This window comes from Pinus tabuliformis, chromosome Q, assembly GCF_031772625.1.
Source record: "Pinus tabuliformis cultivar Carrire ecotype Pingquan chromosome Q, CPIR1, whole genome shotgun sequence".
Taxonomy (NCBI): Eukaryota; Viridiplantae; Streptophyta; class Pinopsida; order Pinales; family Pinaceae; genus Pinus; species Pinus tabuliformis.
In genome coordinates, this window is record NC_142296.1 from 1,337,661,657 (window position 1) to 1,337,683,774 (window position 22,118).

The 22,118-nt window shown below is 38.2% G+C and overlaps 1 protein-coding gene across 2 annotated transcripts in view; it reads left to right on the top strand.

The window, feature by feature from the left end:
• The window catches only part of LOC149224791 (Acyl-CoA N-acyltransferases (NAT) superfamily protein), an 87,670-nt gene that overhangs the window by 40,688 nt on the left and 24,864 nt on the right, over nucleotides 1-22,118 (top strand). For both annotated transcript variants that reach the window (XM_089386261.1, XM_089386260.1), the window contains exon 3: nucleotides 8,113-8,200. In XM_089386261.1, coding sequence (XP_089242387.1) covers nucleotides 8,113-8,200 — 88 coding nt within the window. The remainder of the gene's footprint in view (nucleotides 1-8,112; nucleotides 8,201-22,118) is intronic.

The following is a 22,118-nucleotide window of genomic DNA, read 5'->3' on the forward strand; positions in this document are numbered from 1 at the left end:
ATTGGGTAGTCTGTGAGGGTCTTTTGCAAATGGGTTTTCCCTCTTGAAATGTAAAAATATGTATAAATCATGATGTAAAGTGTCTTGAGGGTTGGAAAAATAATTTATCCCCTCATAGGTTAATTAATTAAATTTTCTGGCCAAAATTAATTAAAATCCTAAGCTAGAAATTTAATTAATTCTAGGTCCTAAGTAAATTTAAATTCTCCGAATGCAAAATTCGTCGGTCCTTAAAAATTAAATTTTAAAGAGGTTCAGGGACTAAGGTAAATTGATTATTTTTGCTAAATTTTAAGCCTTTGGTCCGCGGGGTTAAGTCAAAGTCAAATTTTGAGGGAATTAATTCAAAAATTTAATTAAAAAATTCGAATTTCCCTAATAATTTAAAATTTCGACGAATGAGATAAAAAGAAATTTTGATCCTCATCAACGGCGAGATTTCTTTGACGAGGATCACTCGAACTAGCCGTTGGGGGATTTATCTTTAAATAGGAGGTCATTTGTCAGTCAGTTCATCCGATCTTTTGATCGTGTGCTACGCGAAAAGCTCTCTTGTAATCTTTTTATGAGCAATAAAGAAAGACTTTGGGGTTAAATCTCTGCTGGTGTTACTCTCCGTGGAAATACTGTGAGATGTGTCATTTTCATGCATAGATTTCTTTTTAGCCATTGATCATAGCTTTCTGAAGAGCGATTTGAGGATAGGTATCTTGCTTAGTCGTTGGCGTTCGAATGATAATTTAAGTTTTGAATATAATAGCAGGTATCTCTATTTATCTGAATTTTATTATCGTTTTTCGCTCTATGTTGATGTTGAATTGAGTTGTGTAGGAAAGTCTTGATTTTTAGATCATCGGGCGTTTGGGAAAGTCCTCGGTTGAACCAGCCAACTCCTGATCCGTGTTTTCTGAAGAGCCCAACGTGATTTGATCCCGGGCTTATCATAAGATATATATCTATATATATATATATATATATATATATTTTTTTTTTTTTTTTATGGGTGATGCATGAAGGGTTTTGAGTTCAGTACCTCTAAAATTCAAAAAATTTAAATTTTTTTTGTGCTAGATCGATAGATCTGGCTTTTGAGAGCCTCAGATTATCAGAACTGGGAGCGGAGTTGGACTCACACTCCCTAGATCTGATAGATCTGCCATTCATGTACATAGATCTGTAATTATTTTTGGTTTTCTGACTTGGGTTTTAGTTTTTTTTGGGTCATTGTATATATCGTTGGGGTGTTTCCTTTTGTCCTGCAGCTGCAGATTTGAAGCAAAAAACTGTGTAGAGCCCAGATCTAGGCCCTGGAGGGTAAGATCTGGATCTCTGGGGTTCATCAACAATCGTTTTCCAGAGATATTATTCAGACATTGTGTAGTCCAGGGTTCAAATTTAAATTTAGATCTGAAATTTTTTAAGGGTTTTACCGGTAAATGTAAAGCAGATGTATAGAATCTTAATCTAATAAATTTATCTTCGGTTCTTGGGCTAGAGTTTCTCTGTTGCCTGGGGTTTCCTAAGTAGAAAATTTCGAATTCGTTTTCACTGTCATTTTCTTGAAATTTTCGAAATTATTTTTCCTATTTGCGTTTGGGTTTTTAAATTTTTTATTTTTTATCTGGAAAATTTATAAGGGTTTTTGGCCACTTATCTGCTGCTTGGGGTTTCTGGGTTTGCTGTAAATTTTCGTTTTTTTAGAAACCCTTTTTAGAAACCCTCTATTTTTTGCTCTCTCCAGATTTTCAAACCCTCGCTGGCAGCCATATCTGCGTTTTGAAATTTCATCCATCGCTCAGATCCTAGCCTGCAATCCTCAAACGCAGTCTCCTTAATCCACCCCTTTCTGCTGCTTGTAGCATCCCTTTGTCGTCTTTCCCTTCCTCCTAAACGCCACAAGCAGCTCCATGTTCTTCTCCTCAAACCCTCACGTAGCTCCTTGCAGCTCTTCCTTCCTCGCTGCCCTTGTCCCCTCCGCGTTCTCCTTCCATTTTCGCTGCCATACCCCTGCGGATTTCCTCACCTGCCATCGCAGTCCCTCCATCACAAACCTGCAGCCACTCCGTCGTTCTCCTTCCCTCCACACAGCCTCGTCCCCGTGGCTCCCTTTCGTAGTCTCTCCCTTGCCGTCCTCTGCAAACCATCGCTCCCAGATCCGCATCCATCCTTTCTATGTATCGCTGCTCCCTCGTCAAGCAAACGCTCCCGCTTGCATCTCTCCATACACTTGCAGCAACAAACAACGATAAACAACAAAAGGCTCTCGAAATTTATGTATGTGGGTAGTTCTTTTGGTTTGTATATTAGTATAGGGTTTTGGTTTAATTTTTTAATTTTTTTAATTTTTTTATATCATTCAAATAAAGCTTAAGTTAGGATTCATTAAGTTTCAAAAAAGAAAATTTCGATTTGATTTCGTTTGCATTTCATTTTTATTTTATGATTTTTATTTTAAAATTCTAAAATTAAAAAAAAATCTAATATATTTAAAAATCTAAAAATTGAAAAATTAAAAAATCTAAAACATTCACAAAGTTTCAAAAAAAAAATCATAAAAATCCAAAAAGCTTTTAAAATTTAAAATTCTTAAAATCTTAAAAAAAATCTCAACATTTAAATTTTTTAAAAAATTTAAACTTTGTGATTAAGGATTTAAAATAAATTAAAAGATTTGCACTTAAACATTAAATTTTTTTAATGTGGCCTACGACCCATTAAAAATTCGATTTATTTAACCCTTGATTCAGTTCGATTTATTTATCACATTGAAATTCTTGCCTAAGGAATAATTAAAATTTAATTTTGAAGTTCCTTAGTATTATTTGGTGATTAAATGCTTTTTTGATATTTCTCTATGGTCAAGATGCGATAAATGTTTTAAATATATTGGCTATAGGAGAATGTTAATTAATCCTAGATCTGGGTGATTAATGAAAATCATTTTAAATCTAGATATCTTGCGTGATGCAGTTTTTGGGCGTTTGTATTGATTATTCATGATTGTCATTATTTGTCGCATATTGAAAATTGTTCTGGATAACTTGTTTTCTTATTCAATCTGCGGTTAATTGAGCATAAAAGCACTGGTCTATAATTGTTTCTACCTTGTGGTCGTGTCTTGGTTACATTATCGTTTAATCGATTCATCTGAATTAATCGAGATTCATTTAGATTCATCAGGTTGCCCATCATTAAAATCTCCTAGAGCCCGTGATCCACAGGCTTTCTCATCCATTTACCTTAAGGACTACCCCCCTTGACTTGTCTAGGAGAGAGTCTAAACGGAGTGAGTAAGGATCAAGAGTGACAACCCTTACTCTGAGCGTTGTCGTAGTGCCTAGACACTTTGTGCGACAACAAAGTCCATGCAGTCCACAATTAACATTTCCTGTGGGTATATCTATGGTTAGATTGCTGACAATTATCATTAGTAGATATGCGATCCTTTGTTGTGGTGTGATCCCCATCCTTATTCATGAATGACCACAACTGCAGAATTATTCTAACTTTTTGGCCACGTCTTCTCCTTCTACTTATCAACATGTTGCATATTTTGTTGTCTAAAAGTATGTGCATGTCTCATGGTGGTGCTTTTAAGGTCTACTGTCTATTCATCATGCAGTAAACATTTCATGCAATGACATATATATTGGCTTCACTTTACTTTTGTACTGAACACAACATTACTTATTACACCAGTTCTGAGAACCATACTGTTTATGGTTTAAATTCATTGCATTGATGTTGTTATCACTCCTCTGGATCTCCAAGGCTGAGGAAGAGTCCAGTTGATGTAACCACAGACCAATCTTTTGACTTGTTAGCTAGCCCTACCAAGCTGGAGGGGGCTCTCTCCAAAGGATCACAGCCAAGAGGGCTGGATGAATTAGGGTTTTAGGCTAGATTTGTTTGATTTGATTTGGTTGGGGTAGTCATTGGATGAGTGAATTAGGTCAGAGAGTGAACTAGGTCAGGGCAAAAGAGAATCAAAATTGCAGACATCTGATGGGGCAAGGTAGGCAAGTTACTTTAACACTTTGTAGTATAGTGATGAAATGGTTTAGACTAGTGAGGTGCTAAAAAGAGCATGAGAACCATGAATTCTTTTTAAACTGAAGAAATGAAACAATCTATGATGATTTTCCCAAAACAGAGCATACAAGATGAATTTTGCTTATCACACCTTGAAAATCAAACATACTTAGAGTGAAATGGATCATGAGAGGTACAAAACATTCATACATATGAAACTGAAGAAGAAACAATATCAAAATACCATGCCACAGGAATCCCACCAAAATAGTTGCAACTCATACAATATATTCCATGCCAAAGTCTAAAACACTAGTACAACATCCACTTGAGTCCAACCTGTAGAATTACTGAGAAATTACATAATATAGGCCTCAAACCAACTCATCCTAGCCTCAGGGGTCGAATCCATGAGAGGAGGAGCAGTTGCAACAAAAACTGAAACGATAGTTAGAGTGTAGGGTGGTCAAAGTGACTCATCCCTAACTTAAGTGAACTCATTCATTACAAATCATAGAGGCCATTTACCTAATGTATTTACCCTAGGTAACAGTAAAAACGAAATAATTACATCATCCTTATCAATTACATCAGTAAAACACTGATTTCCCATAGGTAAAAATCAAATTTGGAGAGAAACAGTGAAAAACTAGGCCAACTGTCAAACGCGCAGTGCCAGTGTCAAACACGTAGCGCCATGTTCAGACCCACTTTTTCCTGCCTTCCCGGTGTCCAAATTGAGCCCAGGATAGCTCGTTGGAAATCTTATCCTATCTAGTTTCCAAATCTACCTTTAGTTTGCAAAATGGACTTCATTTGACCCTCCAAAAATGGATACTCCCAAGACTGGTCAAACGCGTAGCGCCTGGTCCAAAAATGAGGTAGAAACATGATTTTTGGTAGTTTTTTTCCTTTTTCACCTGCCAGTTTTGCATTCCAAGGCTGGAAACATGCTTTTTGTAGATGTCTTGGTCCTTCTGAATCCACTGGTGGCTTCCATTCCCCCAAAAAGTCCCTCAAAAAACACAGAAAAGACAATATTACAAAAAATGAGCCAAGAGTCTTCAAAATTGGTCAAGGAGCTGATGTTTGGTGTGGCTAGGCTTGGAGTGAAGCCTCTGCAAGTATGTCAAGCTTCTCCTTCTATTTTTGGTGAGTTAGGGCTTCAATTTTTGCCTTTGCTGCGAGTTTTGCCCTTGCATTTCTTTCTCTGCTAGCATGGTGTTTGGCCATTTTCACTTGAATGTTGTTGTCCTTTTTAGATTTTTTCAATAACTTCTCCAAGTGATCATTGATGGCCTGAAACCAACCTTCCTTGTCTTCTTTGATCATATCCAAGAATTGATCATCAAGCATAGCTTCATCAACTATCTCTCTTTGCCTTTGCCTTTTAAGTTCCAGGGATGTTTTCAAACCTCTGGTTCTAGGCCTGCTTCTTGGTGCTTGTTCATCTTGCTCTTCAAGCAAACCATGCTTCTCAAGTGTCTCTTCTAACAAAACCTTGGCTTTTTCTACCTCACTGTATGGTTTGTTTTCTTCTTCTGCCATGGTGTTTTAATGTCAAACCCTAGGGAGGTATTAGGTTGTTGGAATGTGGTTTTTTGAAAGTAAGGAGTGGGGAAGGGGAATTGAATGAGATGGGTAAAGGGATTTATGTAATGGAGAAGGGGATAGGGAGTATTAATATGATGGATTTGGGGGGTGGGGTTTGGGAGCCTAGGTAGTTGTAGCACCTAGGGCTTAGGGTTTTGGGACAAAGGTTTAGAGAGTATTGGGATAAAGGGTTTAGGAAAAGGGAATGAAAGTGTAGGGGAGTGTATGAAAGTGTATGGGAGTTGAAATTTGGGAATTGAGAGTTCAAGGGTAGTTTTTAGGGAAATACTAGGGTTTATATGTGAGAATAACACCAAATCTTCAATCAAATATTTAAAATACTTTGGGAATGATTCTATGGGGGAAAAACATGTGATTTGCAGTGGTTACTTACTTGTAGGAGGTTGAATGCACTTTGGTGGAACTGAGGAGGCAATTTTGGCTCTCCTGGACAAACGCGTAGCACCTGAAGGGAACGCGCAACACCGACTTCAAATTGACTTTTGAGTGCCTTACCGAAGTCCAAATTGAGTCCATGATAGCTCGTTGGAAAGGTCTCTCTCTTGGCTACACAATGGACCTATCAAGCACTGAAAATGATCAATTATAGTCCCTGAAAAATCAATTCTCCCAAGACTGGTCAAAAAGTGCAGAATGAGGGTGCAAAAATAAAGTGTTCTCTTGCAGGAAACTTTTGGAGGTCTTACTTAACTCCAAATTGAGCTCAAGTTAGCTCATTGGAAAGCACTTTCTCTCTAGTTATCATTTGACTCATCAAGCAAGTCATTTGGACAATCTAGCTAGAAGAAAATTTGATTTTCCCAAGGTCACTCCAGAAGTGCAACAACTCTCTTGTAGCAACTGTATTTTTGACATTTCTCCAAAACCATGACACCTATGTAAAAACTGAAGGAGGTTTTTCATGCTTGGCCTATGATGGACAAAAACCTCTCTCACTTTTGTAAAATTCATCTTTGTTTGGTTGGAAACATACTTTGAAGCAAAACTGACCCTATGTGTGGCAAATGATTTGTCCCTTGGAATGACTTCTTGAAAAATGATGGAGACATGATGTTTATGAGTTGGAATGGCTTCATACTTGCTGAAATGACCTCCCTTAGGCCTCCTCTGCTCAGATGTCTTTGATTCTATAGCCAACCCTAGCTCTGTGGGAGAGGAAATTAGGGTTTAGTGCTTGTGGAAAATGATGATTTGGACACCCTTGGGAAAAGACAACTCCCTTTGGCATTCACTTAACCCTTTGAAACTTTACCCTTTCACTTGACTATTTCCTTTGACAAATTGATCTTTTGATGGTCTGGCATCTTCGGAACACTGAGTTAACAACTTGGGAACCTTGTACTTATTACATTTAAATGACATAAAATTACAAAATGAAAATTAAAAATATTACATTTGAACTCAAAATTACATGATGAAATAAGCATTTCTCTTTACAAATCATCTTCACATGGTGAAGAGATGTTATTTGATCACCCTTTACTTGTTGGTCTTATGCAATGGAATGGAGTTTTATTGGAACCTTGGAAACCCTAATGACCTAATGGGACCTTGAATGACCAGACTCCATGTTGACTTGACTGACATAAAGACATGATGAAATGAGCTTTTATAGTCAATGTATGCTCAGCAAGACATATGACGGTGGGCCAGCAAATATAAATTTTTGAGAGGGGATGGGGTTTCAACTTGGGCTACCATTAGTGAGTAAATTTTTGAATGAGGACCCAGGGGGAATGACAAAAATTTCAGAATGGGACCTTAATATGATATGAAAAGAGGAGTTTTGATCACTGATGGCAGTATGCAAACACTGACTCTAACAGATGTCATTTATGTAATGATTGCATCAAGCAGTCACTATGGTTCATTGCTATTATTTACAAAGCCCAAGAATCGACATAATATCATTATCAGCTTACCAGATCTAGCAAGTTACATACTGTTAATTAATTACATTACTAAATGACTATTTCTCACCATTTTATGACTCTGTGCATGACTAGTGTTGATCCACACTATCTTTGCATTCTCAGTAAATACAGCAGTCTGATGCATGATTATTATTCTGTTTTAGTCAATATTTCTTTGTGAGGTTTAGGCATTACATATTGTTGTCAAAATGACATTATACTGCATTTGTATTTGCACACTGTTTTCCATTCTCTCTATTTTTATTGCTGGTTGTCCTAGAACCGTTAATAGCTGACTTTGGCATGTCTGATGGTTTTACACAAGACGTGCCTAGGAATATCACACGACTATTATAGAAGAAATTATGGCTGGGCAAATTTGGTTCTGGGATAATCTTTCCTTGTGTTATGTCTGCTTATTTGGCACCTAAAAGACAATTTTGTGCATGCATTGAGAAATTTAATTATTTTGTTTTGTTTTGTTTATCCTTTCTTTACATAAACATGCCCAAAGCATGGGGAGAATAAACAAAAAGTTGTTTTTTGGTTTCAGCCATGGCAGGTGATGTCAACCTTTACATGAATGATATTGATGATTTCCAAACAGCAGAGATTGAAATTATGATCGCAGAGCCACAAAGGTACTTCTATACATCCTCATGTGTCATTTCTCCAAATGCTATAAATATGGATGTCATAAATCCACTATAAAGTTATTACATTTTCCTGGTTTGAGTGAAAGGTCTATCATTGAGAAAACAAGTAAAACAACAAAAGAGATACTTATCCATCAATAATGTTAAAGTTTGATTTTTGGAGGAATAAGAGATGCGTGTTTCTGGAAAGCAATATACCTTTGAATATGATACAATAAATTATAATGGACAAAAAATATGTACCGATGAGTAGTGAATAGAATATTAAAACATATTACAATTTAGTCCTCCACAAGCTTTTTGGAGCTGACAAAGCATGCAAAAACTGCATTTAATATGAGTTGTGTAGAATTTAGACCGCACAACTGAAAATTCATGAATATTTGTAGGAAGATAAAGCTACAATTTGTGATTTATGTCTCTTCTTCAGATCAATTCTCCATGTTATGAAAAAGTTTTGGAATGCTTGAAGCTTTGCTCTTGCACACCAAAACTTACAGGGCAAAGACTTATCATGCACTACATGCTTTGAGAAACACACCCAAGCTTATAATTATCTGTGATACCAACAGAGTGTTAAGGGAACTCTGTAACCTGTCATCATCTGAAAATATCTATGCTGAAAAGACCCAAAGGTGTCCAAAGAATTTAAGTGGAAGTGCAGATGTTACCTCATACAACTCCTCTCACTTTGAGTTAGTGCTTTACTAACCTCTGGGGATGTCCCTAAGTGATTGAAGGCTTCATTGATGAACTTTTGGGGGTATGTTTGACCTCAAATGTGCAAGAAAAGCTTCTTGTTTTACTCTAATAAACTAAGAAATCTGCAACTAAATTGTTAAATCAGCAAGCTTAAACTTCAAATTTATGTTTATATGTGTTAAAATAAATTGGACAACGTGCTATAATTTCCTCTTATTTCTGCACTTATGTTGCATAACGACAAATTAAGTTGGCCTTAAATGCAAGGAAAACACTTGAAATCAAGGTTTTACTGTTGGTTTTAAGTATTGCTCACATTAATTTGCAATTAAGTTCAGAAAAAACAATGATATTCAATGTATTTTTCCTTAAAGAGTCGATAATTCAGCTATGTTTTTTATTTCACCAGTGCCTTGTCCTTAGTTTGAGTGGCAACTTATGTGCTTTAGTGCACTTCAATTTAACCTGTGCCAGTTTTATTTGCAGCAGCACAAAAAAGTTAAAACACTCTGCACCTTCACCTAACTGACATTATTGTGTGCTTCATTTGTATTTGTGCACCTAGATTTCCCATTAATATTTCTAACAATTACTCAGTGAAAAACCGTCCATCTTCATTCCAAGCATTGCTCTAAACTTCACTCACTTTTCTTTCCTTTAAGCTTTTGTAAAGATGTTTGCTGAATTTTCAGGTCTTTCTTTTACAATTTAATCTGGTCTACCTTAAATAATGATTATGAATTCAATACGGTCACTGCTCTAATGTAAAATTGCATTCCTCACCCCAGCTGAATAACACCTTGATTGTCACAAAAGATAAAGAATAGGCCACCCTTGTGCCAAAACAGTGTCAATCAATAATCTCCTCAGCCAAACTTGTTCACATGTTGTGTTGAATGCACCTTTGCACTTGGTCTCTGTTGAAGATAAAACAATTGTGCATTGCATGTTACTACGCTAACTCACAACAATTTAATCAACATGGAATGCAAAAATAAAGTGGATTTCTTGTTGTTCATGCATCCAGCCCAGTCATAATCTATGAAGCCAACCAACCCCAAACCAACATCACATTGGTAAAATTCAAATCCCCAACTGAATGCGCCTTAATATATCCCAAAATTCTCTTTTCCATCGTGCAATGCTTTCTTTTAGGTTCTGCCATGTACCTCAATACTGGGCCAATTGCATGACAAATATCTATTCTTGTTATGGTAAGATATATAAAAATTTATAACGTCTGTAAAGGTTTGCATTTACAACTTTCCTTGATTCATCCTCAGTAAGCTTTGTTGCAGGGTCTATTGGGGTGTTATATTGCACTGTTGTTTTGAATTTCTTGACTAGATCACCAGTGTACTTGGACTGAGACAGGACATTCCTCTATATTTTTGCTAGAGTTGCATGCCAGAATAGTAGTTTAGCACACTAAGGATTGTTATCTCATTAGTGTAGTAGATCATCTTTCGCTGTTTTGTTCACTGTTCGCTCTTCAAAATTAAATCATCAACGTATAAAATGGTTAGCCATAAGCCTCCACTTTGAAAGGTCTCCACATAGAGATTAGGGTCTGTATCACTTCCCCTGATCCCTCTCCTTTCTAGGCTATGTGAATCTAGGTGGTTGTTCCATAAATGCTTCCTTATGAATCCAGCTATTTAGAAAAGCACTTTTTACATCCATCTAGTGAACTGTCCATTCATATTGGGTTGCCAGTGCTCACTATCCATATGGTTGTCATCTTCGCTACAGCTGCAAAATTTACCTCATAATCCAGTCTTTCTTCTGTGCTTGGCTATCAACTTTGCTTTAGATTTATCAATTGTCCCATCTGATTTGTACTTGGTTTTGAAAATCTGTATGAATCCGATAGCCTTCTCATCTGTAGGTAATTTCACTGAACTCAAACCTTGTTTCCCTTGACTAGAATCCAACTCTTACTGCATAGTTGCACATTATTCATGCTTCTCACCTACCTCTTCATAAGTCTAAGGTTCATTTGTACTTAAGAATTGCTGCCAGAAGTGCAGGGTTATAACCATAGGTGAAATCTACGCTTTCTGAGTGCTCCTATCTTTTTGTCTTCCTACCATCTAAACTTTTATGTTCAGTGCTGAAATTGCCTTTACCAACTTGGGTGTCTTTACCAACATCTTTTTTTGTGAGAGCTCACCCAAAATTGACCAAGGGCGATCCTAAGGACATTCATTCAGTGCCTATGCATATATGGAGGTTGGATGATAGAGCCATCTCTTAGCTCCAGAGAATGCTCAAAATGAAAGTCCATCTTTAGGCCAAGTGTTGGGTATGTGTTATATTCTTTGCACAACTAAACCCATGCACATTGTATGTGCCAAAAGCAGTAGGGGGTCACAAAGGGGGCAACAACCTGCCTTGTCTGATAGTAAAAAAAAACTTTTGGGTCGTTTTTTGCGTTTGGTTTTGGTGGTTTTGAGCAGAGTTTTCGCTTTTGCCAGTTTTGTGGTGCGTGGTGTTTCAGCCCATGGTTTTCTAATTTCAATTAAGAAATTAAGGTTGTAATCTAATCTGGGTCAAAGGATTATGGGTTTTTGATGCCGCATGATCCTATTGTTGATTTTCTAGTGCTAATTAGACAAGCACAATTTTCTGTTGAAGAATGTAACTAGGTTTGGTCTTTATAATTGTACTTGAAGTCAAAATGTAATATATGTGTCAAAAGAAAAGCAAAAATAATTTTATTATTATTGAAATTGACTTATTAAAGCATGGTTTTCATGCTTGGGTCAAATGTATAGGTCAAGTCTCCATTGTAGGCTTTAGGTTATTGTTAAAGTCAATTTGTGAAGACTTCTCCATCCATCAAAGTCTCCTTCTTGTTGAAAGAATCTCCATCAAGTCGGCTTCCATAAGGTAATTGCATGTCGGCCTATATAAACACAACTGTTCAAATGCTCATGTTGGCTCCATTATATTGGACAATCACTATATATACAAGCACTGGATCTTCGCATTACAACATATCACAAGTTCGGATTTCAGAGAACAAGTTCGGTGCTTTGACACAGATTACAAGTTTGGATCTCAAAGAAGGTTGCGGTGAAGTTTTGATGATATCAGTGGAAAATTTTCGGTGATCTCAGAGATAATTCATTGACATTCTTGGCATATAGAATGCGGATTGCAGTGGAGATAGTCCGGTGATGTATCATAGTAACTCGGTGCTATTTTAGGCTCATAGTTTCGGTGTTACTACAGTGATCACATTTCGGTGATATTACAATGATATTTTTCGGTGCTATCTCATTGCTATCACAGTGAATGTCTCAGTGATGTAGTCTCGGTTCTTTAGTATCTCGGTGCTATCATATTGTTATCACAGTGATAAGATACAAGTTTAGTGCCATTTCAAGGATCAAAGCGTGAAGAAGAATGACTGCTGCAGGAGCTATAGAACTGAAGAATGACAAGGTTGACCTGATGGATGGAGGTAATCTTGAGTCTAAGTTGTAAGGTTCTTGGTCGTCTCATCTTGAATCTATTGAAGGAAGAATTTTGACTGGGTTTTCCCCTAGATTGGGGTTTTTCCCTGACAATGTGCCTACATCTTGTGTACTCTTCTATTTGTTGCTTGGCATTAGTCTTGATGATAAGAAAAGATAATTAGAAAGAACAAATAATAATAATGAAAACATCACAAGATAATGTCATAATAAGAGAAAATCGTTTTAACTGCCACTCTTGAATTTCTCAACATGGTATCAAAGCTATGGTCAAGGTCTAAGGCAGTTTGAAGAACACTTATACATATTTGACGCATTCTCAATAAGAAGTTTTGTTTGCATTTGTCTTAAAGATCGTGACAATTAAATCAAGATCCCTCAAGGTGACAACACTGTGATATTTCAGTGCTGCCATAAAGAGAGATTTTCGGTACCTACATAGTGAGACAGTTCAGATCTTTCTAGAGATTGGGTTCTTAGTATTTCGGTGAAGATACAGTCTCAATATTTCGGTGGAGGCACAATCTAAACATTTCAGAGTAGGCACAATATTTCGATGATGGCACAGTTTAATGAAGACACCACTTCGCTATATATTACAGAGATGATTTCAGTGACCACAGAACTCGCACTACAATGGAGACTCTCGATGATATATCACTATAAGGAGATTTGGTAATATCACAGTGAAGTAGTATTACAATGAAGGAATTCGGTGAAAATCACAGTCAAGAAGAAAAAGGATTCTAGTATGCCTCAAGTTCGGACCTATTCAAAACATCTTCAGAGATAGGTAAAGTAGTACATTCGGTCTACAACTACTCAAGGTACGTATGTTCATAAGATTTTAAAACTCTTAAGTATCTAATCTTAAATGGTTCATATGATCCTTGTTCATAGATAGACTAAGATAAAAATTGTAATCCCTAGATAACATACATCCTTATCTTCTAGGGTTTACATGTAATCTAGGATGTCAAATAAAAGGTCCTACTGATGATTGAAAGAATGAACAACTTATCATAGGATTCCATCCTCCATGATTATGTAGAAGATCTAACTTGAGAAATTAAATTATGTCCTTGGTATCACATGTTGTGCTTGTAAGTATGTACTACAGTTATAAAAGATGATGGCTTAATTCAAAGAGAATACTTCAAGGAATCCTTACCAGGTTTTCCAAGGAACATCTCCAGGTATGTCTCAAACTATACTCCTTACAAGATTCTCTTAAAAGTATGATCATCTTATTTTTGAAGTTTACATTACTAACATTGTTATGTCTAGCTACCTTGAATCATAAATATTCTTGTTTAGGGTGATTCATCTTTTGATAAATCTACCCTCCCTACATCCTTGATTGTTCTTATAGAACCCTAGATAGGTTCTCTGGAAAACCCGAACCTATGGGTATGATGAAAATGAATGAAAACCTAATCTATTGAGGGCTATTGATGGAGTCTAAAGAAATTGCTATTATGTTTGATATATTGATGATGTCATGTTTGGGGTTTTGGTGTGATTAGGAAAACCCTAACTTGTTAGGGTTGAATGATGTTGTCTGAAATCCCGAACCTTTGAAATTTTGGTAAAGTAGGGTTTACTATGTTATGAATTGAAACCATAGATCCTTAGGGTTTGGTTGGGTCTATAAGAAAAACCCTTGTTATGTATTTAGAGTCCTAGGAATGAAACCCTAGGTATGTGTCCATTTGGTTGAAACCCTAGCCTATTCTAGGTAGGCATATGTCTAACATATTAATGTTGTCTGACATATGATGTGCTTATGATATGATGATGAATTCCTAGATATGAGTGTTGATCTAATTATTGTTGGTCATGAGTCCTAGGGTTTGGAAACAAGCCCTAGTCAAAGATTGATGTTCTAGGATGATGTTGTTTGGTAAATCTAGGGTTTTGCAGCTAAACCCTAGTAGTAGTTAAATTCTCTAGTATGTGTGATATGACAATCTGGAATCTATCTATATAGTGATTGTTGAGATTGTGTAAATAAGAAATCTAGGGTTTACATCAAACCCTAGTAGATGCTAGTCATGATGTTGATTAAGCTGTGATTGGTTTTGATTGTTGGAGCTCATGTATAAAATCTAGGGTTTACATGAAATCCTAGTAGGGAGTATAACATATGAAATTTGAAAATTGTTAGATGTATTAATCTGATTTGTTTCTAGCGTTTGCTATGTGAAAGATCATGTCATGTCATTAAAAGGAATATTGAAACCCTAGTTATAATGAGTTTGATATCTTGATGAGCTATTGAAGTATAGTCTCTTGCTGATTATGTTTGTAAAATGCTTCCATTATTATAAGATTTTGATATGGCTAACTTCATGCTTCTATAGTTTTGGTTGTACTTGCTATCTAAGTTGTGCAGGTACACAATCTTCAAGGTGGTGAAGATGATCGAAAGAAAAGTTGATGTGATAAGCATGATATGAACGGTGATGGTAATGATAACTCTGATGAGATGAATGGAAGCCATGAAAGATTCTCCATTGTCGAAAAGAAGAAGTTGATCTCCTGGGTTAAGAGGGAGCTTGGATAGAAGAGATCTCCCTTAGTTTAAGAGGGAGCCTAGATAGAGAAAATCTCCCTAGTTGAGAGGGAGAGCATAGTTTTGATCGGAGAATGAATTTTGAAGGATATGTTGCTGTATGTGAAGTTGAAAAGGAAAGATTTGGTTGATAGGCCTACTGTGTTGAGAAGCAACATCAGGAAAACCCCGAAGGTTTGTGTTTATTTATGAATATGTGAAAGTATATTATTGATTGGGGTTGTGTTTGTACAGGTAAATCTCTCGAAGGTTTTGATAGCATGCTGGTCACCGATCAGTTTGATTGGGAGAGATTTGTTGGATCAAAGAGAGGCTTTGTGATTGAAGCGTTGCTTGGGAGGACATTTAGTCGACACTTTGTGTTGATGTCTAGGTCCCAAAGTAGGGAGGGTGGCATGGGTCGTAAATTTTTGACCATGTATACGCACTTAGGTCCCTGTGTTGATGGTTAGCAAGCCTGATGGTACCTAGAGAGGTTGAAAGCTTGAGTCCATCTTAGTCCCACGCGGATAGATTGCCTAGGTCAGGAATCTAGTTCGTGGCATTGCGGTGCCTAAACTGTTGAGAGACCAATGGATAGATTGCCTTGGTCAGGAATATAGTCCATAGCATTGTGGTGCCTAAACCTCTACGTAGATGATGTGTTGACATCTTCCATGTACCTCTATGGTTATATGTAAATATGAATACCTCCCTAGTTAAGAGGGAGTGTTGAAGAATGTAACTAGGTTTGGTCTTCATAATTGTACTTGAAGCCAAAATGTAATATATTTGTCAAAAGAAAAGCAATTTTCTTATTTTTATTATTGAAATTGACTTATTAAAGCATGGGTTTCATGCTTGGGTCAAATGTATAGGTCAAGCCTCCATTGTAGGCTTTAGGTTATTGTCAAAGTCAATTTGTGAAGACTCCTCCATCCATCAAAGTCTACTTGTTGTTGAAAGAATCTCCATCAAGTTGACTTCCATAAGGTGATCACATGTCGGCCTATATAGACACAACTGTTCAAATGCTCATGTCGGCTCAATTATATTGGACAACCACTATATATACAAGCACTTGATCTTCACATTACAACATATCACAAGTTCGGATTTCAGAGAACAAGTGTCGGTGCTTTGACATAGATTACAAGTTCGAATCTTAGAGAAGGTTGTAGTGAAGTTTTGATGATCTCAGTGGAAAATTTTCAGTGATCTTAGAGATAATTTCGTGACATTCTCGGCATATAGAATGTGGATTGCAGTGGAGACAGTTCGGTGATGTATTAATGTAACTCGGTGCTATTTCAGTCTCACAGTTTCGGTGCTACTACAATGATCATATTTTGGTGATATTACAGTGATATATTTCGGCGCTATCTTGTTGCTACCACAGTGAATGTCTCGATGATGTAGTCTCGGTTCTTCAGTATCTCAGTGCTATCATATTGTTATCACAGTGATAAGATACAAGTTCAGTGCCATTGCAAGGATCAAAGTGTGAAGAAGAATGACTGCTATAGGAGTTATAGAACTGAAGAATGACAAGGTTGACTTGATGGATGGAGGTAGTCTCGAGTCTAAGTTGTAAGGGTCTTGGTCGTCTCATCTTGAATCTACTGAAGGAAGAATTTTGACTGGGTTTTCCCCTAGAGTGGGGTTTTGCCCTGGCAGCGTGCCTACATCTTGTGTACTCTTCTATTTGTTGCTTGGCATTAGTCTTGATGATAAGAAAAGATAATTAGAAAGAACAAATAATAATAATGAAAAACATCACAAGATAATGTCATAATAAGAGAAATCGTTTTAACTGCCACTCTTGGATTTCTCAACATTTTTTGCAACTGATAATTACTTCCAATGATATATGATATTACTTTAGCATGTCCCAGAATATCATTAAGCAATCACACTAAGAAAATTCAACTGTAAATGCAATAAAAACAGTGAAGATCACAGTAGAATAACCATGCACAATGGATACCAAATTTTTGTCATGGGGAACCCAAACTCAAGAGAAAACCCAACAATCTTTTCTAGGAGAAATTGCTCAATTCAACAAAAGTACAATTTGATATTTACAAGTCAAACTTGGTCACCCAGACCAAAAATATAGCATTGGTCAAACCTAGTCAAACAAGCTAAAATTCGGCCTTCTACAACAACAAATTAGTTCGGTCAAACTGCCCAAAAATACTCATTGAAATAGTCAAACAATGCGGCCCACATGTGCGAGGTCAAACTCAATCAATCACAGGTCAAACAGATCACAAAGCATCTCAGTCAATGTAGGTCAGATAAACCTTGAAAACTCAGTCAACACTGGTCAAAACAGACCTCAGACAATCTTGATCAACATTGGGCAACATTGGTCAAACTTCGGTTGTCTCAGAAAATTTGGCTCCTTAGAAAGTTTGGCCTCTTCCTTAGATTGTTTCCCACATGTGAGAGAGAAAATGTGAGTGAGAAAATGAGAAGCTCAAGTCTCTTTTTATAGTGATTTTAGGGTCCCCAAGTGGCACGTCTCTTGGTTGGGCCGACCTGTACTTTTGGGGCCAACTTGAGCAAATTAAATTAAATTTTCTTTCATGAGCTGATTTGTGTAGCTAGGGAATACCTCCCACAACTATCCAAAAATCAACACTCCCTCTTAGCTAGGGAGGTATTCACCTTGAATTCCTTAGATGTCCACTTTGCTGAAAATTTATCCATCCCAAGAAAAGATTGAATGACCCCATTATGTTAATGTATCCATCCACTCCATGTTCCATCCCAAAATCACATGGAAAGCATCCTGCATCAACATCTAGTGACCCACTAGCCAAATACCCCTCAGCGATATGGTCAGGTACTCCCTGACTACGGTAAATACAAAACTAGTCTTGGGTCACCAACTAACCAAGTCACCACTTGGAACTAGGTCAATTCTCCCTAACCAATGGTAAAACTCTGGGCCCATTTACCAATCCCCCATGTTGTCACATGGCACTTGAATGGTAAAAATACTTGCCCGATGCTCTAAGGCACTCACTTTACCCACTAGCCAAGTAACCCTTGACAATATGGTCAGAACCATCTGATCGGGGGAGCACTCTGGGCCCTGATGCTAACTGGGCCATTCTCCCTAGCCACATTATATGGCACCTAGTCAACACCCTTGACCTAGCGAGAATGTTTGCCCTGTTGCAACAACATCAACACTCCCTCTTAATCAGGGAGGCATTCTCAACCACTCCAAGCTTGTCCCTGAAATATACAAACTTCATTTGGGACAGAGGTTTTGTGAGAATGTTAGCAACTTGCTTGTCCATAGAAATGTATTGGAGCCTCACTGCTCCCTTTTGTGCCATGTCTCCGATGTAGTGGTACTCGATCCCAATCTGCTTCGACCTGTCATGATCTGATATTCACCCTATGAGTGCCATCAGTGAAAGATTTATTAAACTAAAGGTATTACAGACTCGTGCTGGTGTGTGTTCTGTGTTATTGAAACAACGGATCGATTCAGATTGCCAATACACAGACAATAAAATGGAAAGACAGCAGAGAAATACAGTAAGCAACACAAAGACACAAACAATTTTTAATAAGGAGTTCACCCTATTCTCCAGGTCTACGTCTCCAGTCCAGCTTCAGTGGTGGCCTTGTTTTTATTGCGTTTTTCAGCAGAGAAATTGCAATACAGGGACTCAATATGAGTTCTCCTGAAGCAGATTTTGCTTGGCAGGGTGGTTCTTGGATTCCCCAAGCCACTTGGAGTACACAGACTCTTCTTCTTCCTACCAAATCTGTGACCTCTTGGTCTACAGTGGAAAGAGCCAAATGTGATGCTTAGTCCGAATAGATTCCTCTATGGGAAGGCTTGAATCTTCAAGCTCTCTGGTGCTCGACGCTGCCTGTGGTCAGCTCGGCCCTCTGTCTCTTCTACTTGGCTTTACTGTTCTCTGTGTTCAGTCCTCCTCTCAGGGTTCACTGTTCACTGTCTCTCTTGGTCGCTTGGACTCTTCTCAATTCTGACTCCAAATCAACTCTAACTGATTCGACTGTCTCTGTTCATGGCTTTAGCCATTCGATCCCTATGCCTGTTCGGTTCCTCTTCCGCCTGTGCCGATTCACCTTCTGCAGCTGCGCTTGGAGTTCCCTACATTCGGCGTCATCATGAATGCTTAGGGAGTGGCCACTTGTCCTCCTCTAAATGGCGCCAACATGCTTCGTCGGTTCGTTTCTTCAGTTACGCCGTGGATGCGTTCTTCCTCCACTGTGGCGGTCAAACGGATTCCAAATCCCTTTAGAACGCGGCTTAATTCCCTGTCGATTCCGCTTCTTTCCATCAAGTGCAATCTCAGCCGTCCGATCTGGGCCCTCCAGATCCGACGCCATACGCACGTTTCGCGTGGTTGACTTGCTCGACCGATAGCGCGCGATCAATGGCGGTTTTCTCTCACCTCCGCTTGCCACGCGTCGATCGGTGTATGGAATCGCTCTGCTCCTGTCCAAAACCTCTTACCGTTTAAGGGCGCCCCGATCAATACTGTCGGTTTCCAGAGCGCGGGTCCCACCTCTGTACTTTAGCGCTTTTACCTTTCTGCCCGTGGTCCTCCGGTTCCCAACGCGACCGAGTGCTTGGGCTTCCTCCATTTTGGCCCTGTTCGCCCAGGCGCTAATCGCGCATCAAAAACCTCGTTCTTTTCCCATTACGGGGCTCCTAGGGGCTACTTTGGCCTCTTGCGCAGTCTCCATGGGCCTCGGTCAGCGCGCTTTGACTGAGGTCCTCGTCGTTCCACGTTGGCTGCCATTGCCATTGGTTCAGGGTGTTTTTGATACTGTTTTGGATTTCCTTAGAGATTTGTTCGACCTGATTCAGTCATGGTTCTTGACAGTCTTTCTATGGATCCAATTCGGATCACGACCTCCCTACTGAAAAATATTTTGGATTACCAAAAGTTGGTTTTCAAGCATCGACTAAGTGAGGATATTGTTTCTTCACTTGTCCAATCTCAATCCACTTTGCGCTGCTCGGCTTTGAACCTTTGAGCCCAATCCTGAGGTACTCAACATCTCCCCTGTACGTTGTCCTCACCTTCCTGTCCAATACGGTGTCTTCTTGCAACTCATTGAGGTATTCAAGTAGCAGGTCATCAATAGAAGGCAATTGACTTTGCTTTTCAGGGTCCTCAATCATTGAAGGTTCAAACAATCTCAAACAACCTGCATTTACGACTGAGTAGATGTGCATGTAAGCTGGTAGATCAAGGCAAAAAGCATTTTCACCAATTTTCTCAAGTATCCTAAAAGGTCCATACCTGATAGGCTTTAGCTTTTTACCTTCACCTTGCATTCTGTCCTCACTGATATGCAGCCAGACTTGGTCTCCAACTTGAAAACTATGCTCCATCTGATGCTTATTATCCCTAGCCTTGTACTTGGCCTGACTCTTTTCTAGCTGTTCCCGTACTCCCTGATGGATCTCTTAGATCTGTTCAATGAACCTGGTTGCCTTGTCCACTTCACTGTGTCCATCAACCATGGTATCTTTACCAAAGACAAAATCCAAAGGAGACCTTGGTGTGAAACCAAAGCAGGTCTCAAAAGGAGATCTCTGTGTAGAAGAGTGTTTGGCTTTGTTGTAAGCATGCTGCACATAACACAAGTTATCATCCCAAAGCTTAGGATGTTTACTGCAATATCCTCTCAGTAACTGGATCACAGTCCTGTTTACTACTTCTGTCTAGCCATCTGTTTGTGGATGAAAAGCTGTGCTTTTCTTTAATTTGGTGTCCATCAGTTCCCATAGACTAGACCAAATCTTCCCCACAAGTCGGGTGTCTCGATCAGATACAATGGAAGTGGGTAATCCAAAATGAACCCATATATGTTCAAAGAACAATTTTGCAGTCTGTTCAGCTGTGATCTGTTTACTACAAGGTATCAAAATACACATTTTGCTGAACCTATCCACAACAACATATAGATAATCATGACCTTTCCTAGATTTAGGCAATCCTCCAACAAAATCCATGGAAACACTTTCCCAAGGGTGAGAAGGAACTAGAAATGGAGTGTACAAGCCTAGTTTTCTATTGCTGGGCTTGCTTTTAGCACACATGGCACACCCTCTTACATATCTAGAAACTGTCTCATTCATTTTCAGCCAATAGCAGAATCTTTGCAGCTGTGCAACTGTTTTGCTTACCCCAAAGTGACCTGATATCAGAGAAGTGTGTGCTTCCCTAATTATCTTTATCCTCTCAGTTTGTGGAATGCAGAGTTTCCCACAATGGTATAAGAGTCGGTCCTTTATATGATAGTCCAATTCTTCTACTCTTTTGCCTTGACTGAAAGTTGCATATACATCTTTAAAGTCCATATCCTTAGCATATTGTTCTATGTAGCTTTTATGTAGCACAAAATTATGCTTAAGTATGGTAGATGCATTTATAATGGGTCTAGATAACATGTCTGCAACCTTGTTATGTATGCCCTTTTTATATCTGATGACTAAGTGAAACTGTTGTAGAAAACCCATCCATCTGTAATGTCTTGATTGTTGCAACTTAGTTTGGGAGTGTAGATATTGAAGTGGCTGATGATCAGTATGTATTATTGTCTCTTTGCCCATTAAATAATGTTTCCACTTTTTCACACTCTGAACTAATGCATACAATTCTTTATCATATGTAGGATAGTTAACTACTGCAGGATTAAAAGTCTTAGAATGATAACATATGGGTTTGCCGTGCTGTGTCAACACTGCTCCCATGGCATAGTCACTGGCATCAGTTTGGATCTCAAATGGTCTTTGTAAATCTGGCAGTGCTAGTACAGGTGCTGTACTTATTTTCTCTTTCAAGGTGTCGAAGGCTTTCTGATGTTTGCCTCCCCACTGAAACACCTTATTCAATCCTGTTAAAGCATGTAAGGGAGCTGCAATCAAGGAGAAGTTAGAGATGAACTTCCTCCAATATTGTGCTGCTCCTAGGAAGCTTCTCACTTCTGTAGCAGACCTGGGTTTAGGCCAGTTCACAATGACTGCCACTTTAGAGGGATCTATTTTCAATTCACCTCCCCCTACTATATGACCCAAGTAGTTTAGAGATGTTTTGCCAAATTCACATTTTGAGAGTTTAACATAAAGTTTTTCTCTTTTCAAAACATCTAATGT